The sequence below is a fragment of the Typopeltis vanoorti genome, chromosome 13 (assembly GCF_054136105.1).
Source record: "Typopeltis vanoorti isolate ZY-2024b chromosome 13, IOZ_Tvanoo_1.0, whole genome shotgun sequence".
In the NCBI taxonomy this organism is placed as follows: Eukaryota; Metazoa; Arthropoda; class Arachnida; order Uropygi; family Thelyphonidae; genus Typopeltis; species Typopeltis vanoorti.
In genome coordinates this window covers 6972078-6976687 of record NC_143561.1, presented here as the reverse complement: position 1 = coordinate 6976687, position 4610 = coordinate 6972078, and the positions used below count along the sequence as shown (strand labels likewise).

The window sequence follows — 4610 nt, the reverse complement described above, 5'->3', positions numbered from 1 at the left end:
TACAGAATATTTTTGCTCGGTGGTCACCATGCACATTACTCAAAAGATCGAATCAGTCGGTCGTGAACATAAATAAAGGGTATAAAAATTCGACCTTTCTTGCACTTCAAAATTTGAATGACTACTTAATGCTAAGATTAAAGAGGTTTTTAAGAAGTTAAGTTGAAGTGATTACTATGAAGTTAATATGTTATGCCTACTAATTAGAAGTAAATGTAGTTTTGATAATAGAAACGAAGTAAACATGAACAGTTCCTCCGTAGGATGATTTGGAATTATACTTCATTAATGGTTCTGGAGAATTTTAGTAAGCGTTTTGTGTATATCTAGTCAGTAAGAAGAGGAAATAATTCCTGCCAGAAAATGTTTAACTAATGAAGTGAAAAGGAAGAGCGGGACTTGGTGGATATTTGTAATAATTTAACATGGTGACCATCAGAATTGGCTTTGTTGCAATATTTTTGGCAACAGGTTCTTACTTAATACGTGTTAATGTAAATATCCAAATGTTTGGGGGACAGAAAGTAAAATTAACCAGAAATAATTTTCACTGATTTACGTAAGATATCACTTTTAAATTCATATACGGTGCGTTAAATGAACGTGATGTTCTCTTTATTCGCTAGGTGGAAGTATTCATTCGTTTATCTTAAACATATGGTACTCTAGAATTCAATAAGTTTGTAAATTTGAATACTTCGAGTGTGCTAAGATGGAGCGTTTGCACTTAGAAAGTGTTAGAAATTTGGTTTTCGATATTAAATATAAAATATTAGAGAATGATCCTCTTACGCTGGGATTATTAATAAGTGTCTTGGTGGTGATACTAACAACGGTTATTATTATCGCAAGAAGAAGGAAAAATTTGAGAAAGGCCGTTCTGATTATTGGACTCTCCGAAGGTGGTAAGACACTTTTATTTTCCAGAATTGTATCATCAAAGAAGATTTCGACTTACACTTCTATGAAGGAAAACTCATTTATAATCAACGTGCGAAATAAGGGTACTTTAAGAATAGTAGACTTGCCTGGAAATGAACGCTTACGAACCAAATTCCTCGAAGAATATAAGTCGCTAGCAAGAGGAATTATCTTCGTGGTTGACAGCCAGAACTTTCCAAGAGAATTAAGGGACGTAGCAGAGTTTCTTTACACGGTATTGAGTGATCGCGTCATAACTCAGAATCGCTTACCATTTTTGATTGCCTGTAATAAACAAGATGAAACTATGGCGAAATCCAGTAAGGTAATTCAATCACAACTAGAAAAAGAAATGAATACTCTCCGCATAACTCGAAGTGCAGCCCTAGAGTCGACTACAGACACTGGTAATAACAATTCTTTCATAGGTCGTCATGGCAAAGATTTCCAGTTTGCTGATTTGAAGCCGCTTCTCGTAGAATTCGTAGAATGTAGCGCTTCAGGAAGTGGTGGTGGTGATGTTGAAGATGAGGATGGTGGGAATATGAATCTTATATGGAAGTGGTTGACAAAAATTGCCTGAAAAGTATCATAAATTGTAACAGTCAACTTCGGTTTCCTTTATGAAGCGCTTGTATTGGCTAATAACATTACGCATTGCTGCGTGTGTGTGTGTGTATGACTGACAGTAAAGTAATATGAAAGGATGTATTTGTGGGCTTGACTATTTGCTATGTTTTTTCTGTCACTCATTCGAAAAAAAAAAAAAAGGGGGAGGGAGTGATTAACTGCAGATAATAGCAATTATTTATTGAAGTGAGATGTATTTGTACAAATAATGCTTGTCCCGGAGATTTTGGAATTTCTGCAGTTTTCCTTGATAAGTTGTATATGTAATCGTCCATTTTATTAAACATTAATAGCAATGGAAGGATTCTTACATCCAATGTAATGCCAATAAGATCACTTAGAATGCCAATATATTTTGCATAATGTTGCTCAAATCTCTCTCTCTCTCTCTCACACACACACACACACACACAGTTGTTTCAAAAATGTTAATTTAGGTATTTTGTTTTCCAAGCTGTATAAGGTAATATTTCTGCATATTTCGGTGTTTAATCCTAGAATATTTGAATAATAAGCCATGAAGATTAAGTTGAAGATACCAGTGTACATTTTGTTTAAAGGTTGGGGGGGGGAGGTTCTTTTGTCAGAGAAATAAAACATAACAAAAAAATCTTTAGATGCTAACATTCCCTCTGAGTGGAAAATCTGCTTCATATATCCTTCACAAAAAAGAATAATGGCAACCATCTGCTATGTATCATGTATAGTCATGTAATGCTTGTTGACATAGAGCGAAATGCTTGGATTGTGAAAAAAATTATATTAAATAAATTAATAACAGTTCCTGTTTGTAAATATGTACTTAAAATAAAAATAATACTTCAGAATTTTGAAAAGCTTAAATTAAAAGGGGAAAAAAAGCTGTAGTAATTTTGATGAGTTTTTCTAATTCTGTTTATTTAATATTCTGAGGTTAAAGAAAAGATTGGTCATAAAAACCATACTTTTCATCTAGCCAATTAATGTTATATGGTATTTTATACACCTTAAAAGTATAAAACATGAGCATAATCATAATTCACTCTTTTAAGCAGCTGAGTTAATATCAATGGTGTCTTGCAGTTTGCTAAAGTTAAAGGTGTCCTTTTTTGAGTTTGTCATAAGGGAATGTTTATCTGGTTATTCTTTAGGATTTGCTTTTATCAAGAACTTTCATAAAACCTAGTCACAGCTCATATAAAAATTTTTCATACTTATAATACAAAGTCAGTGTAAAAATGCTTGTGATATGCACGTTTTTTTTATGTAGAGGTTTGTTTGATTTTTCTAGAAGTTCAGTCCAACTTTTTTGAAAGAAAAAAAATCCATCACTTCTTATTTGTGATCAGCTTATAATAAAAAATGTTGCATAATGATGTGTGCTAGAGTAATGGTGGTAAATCTATTTGTTTCTTGTATTGCTCTTTCAACAGAGAGATATATGCTTCATTCCTGCATGTGATTTATTTTGTATTTGTCCTGTATTTCAAAGTACTTAATTTATGTGATTTATTTTGTATTTGTCCTGTATTTCAAAGTACTTAATTTATGTGATTTATTTTGTATTTGTCCTGTATTTCAAAGTACTTAATTTTGATGTGATAAGTTGGTCTCACTTGATTGAAAAAAAAAAAAAAATGAGGACAGATTTATTTAATGACTAATTTTTGGCTTTCTTGTAATTAACTGGGTTCAGAGCATTCTAAAATATTGCTTAGTTTTTTTTTTTTCTTGAAAAGTGTGGTAGCATAGGTTGCCTTCAACACATTTGGAAATATGTTGAGCATCTTGCCACTGTGCTTACTTTTTTTCATCATGAGAATATAAAATAAATTGTCATGTGCTACATCTAGACACAAGCAGAATCGATGGTTTTACATAGAAACAGAAAAAAACAAACGATTTTGATATAAACTGTAGTTTGTTGCTTCAGTACTATGATGAAATCAAATTTATTTTTATTTATTTATTTATTTTTTTTAATGAAATGACAGTATTGACACTAGGGAGTTCTTTCGCTTGGTTGAACAGCGGGAAGGAGTGATGACAAGAGGCCATCCCTGGAAGTTACGAAAGGAAACTGTGAGCAAGAGGGTGAGAAGTGGTTTCTTTTGCATGGAGGGTGGTTGAACCATGGAATGCATTACTGATGGAGTGGTGAGAGTGAGAACGGTTGAATTTAAGGAGTGGTATGATAGACTTTGTGTTTCTTAGGGGGGGACCTACCCTCGATGAGTCTTTTGACTCCATGGAGGCCTGAATAATAATAATAATATTATGTAAGTAGAATCCTGTTGCTGCCAGGGAAACATCAAAACATAGCATTACATCCATCTTTATTTAGGCAAACAAATTGCTATAATTTAGACTTCATATCCAGTTTTTGTTTACCTCATTTCACAACTTTAATCTTTGCAATGTGAAAACTTGCCCTAAACAAAATCTGTATTGCCATGTACTAGAAACAGTATAAGCCTTACTAAAATTACTAAGCATGAGAGAAATGAACCTGGATCGTGGATAAAACCAGTAGCGTCGACAGGGTGTAGCATAGAGGCAGCCTGCCTCATGGCACTGCTTAATAAGGGCACTCGTTCAGCCATATTGTGGTAGACGGCATCGCTACGCTAGCAATTCCTGTTAGTTAGCGTAGCAAGTGTGGAAAAAAGTTTTTTTCCCAGCTTAAACTGATTAAAAATTATTTGCTATTTGCAAATAATTTTTAATCAGTTTAAGTTTTGTTGTGTGATATCTCTGTAGAGCAAACATTTAATTAATATTATTATACAATCATTTGCATTACTGTTTCTCTTGTAATCAAAACAAAATAGCAATTGGAGATTTTATGTTTTTGTGTTATAATCCATGAGAGGCGATATTTAATTGTTTGCCTCCAGGGTGCAATCTAATCTGGTGACAGCCCTGAATAAAACATATTTTATCCAAACCTTGTTCTGAATTTTCCAATTGAAACCAAAATCAAACTGGCTCAGTAAATTTTAATAACAAAACTACTGTACGCCCAATAATGCAAGATCCTTTGACACTTCTGTGCATGTCAGAAGAAGGAGAATTCATTC

General features: G+C 33.1%; 1 protein-coding gene across 1 annotated transcript; it reads left to right on the top strand.

The window, feature by feature from the left end:
- Positions 1 to 635: 635 nt before the first annotated feature.
- Positions 636 to 2346, top strand: SrpRbeta (signal recognition particle receptor beta). Its single transcript, XM_090402597.1, has one exon. It carries the CDS (start codon positions 713 to 715, stop codon positions 1502 to 1504), a length of 792 nt encoding a protein of 263 aa, XP_090258723.1. The 5' UTR covers positions 636 to 712; the 3' UTR covers positions 1505 to 2346.
- The last annotated feature ends 2264 nt before the right edge of the window (positions 2347 to 4610 follow it).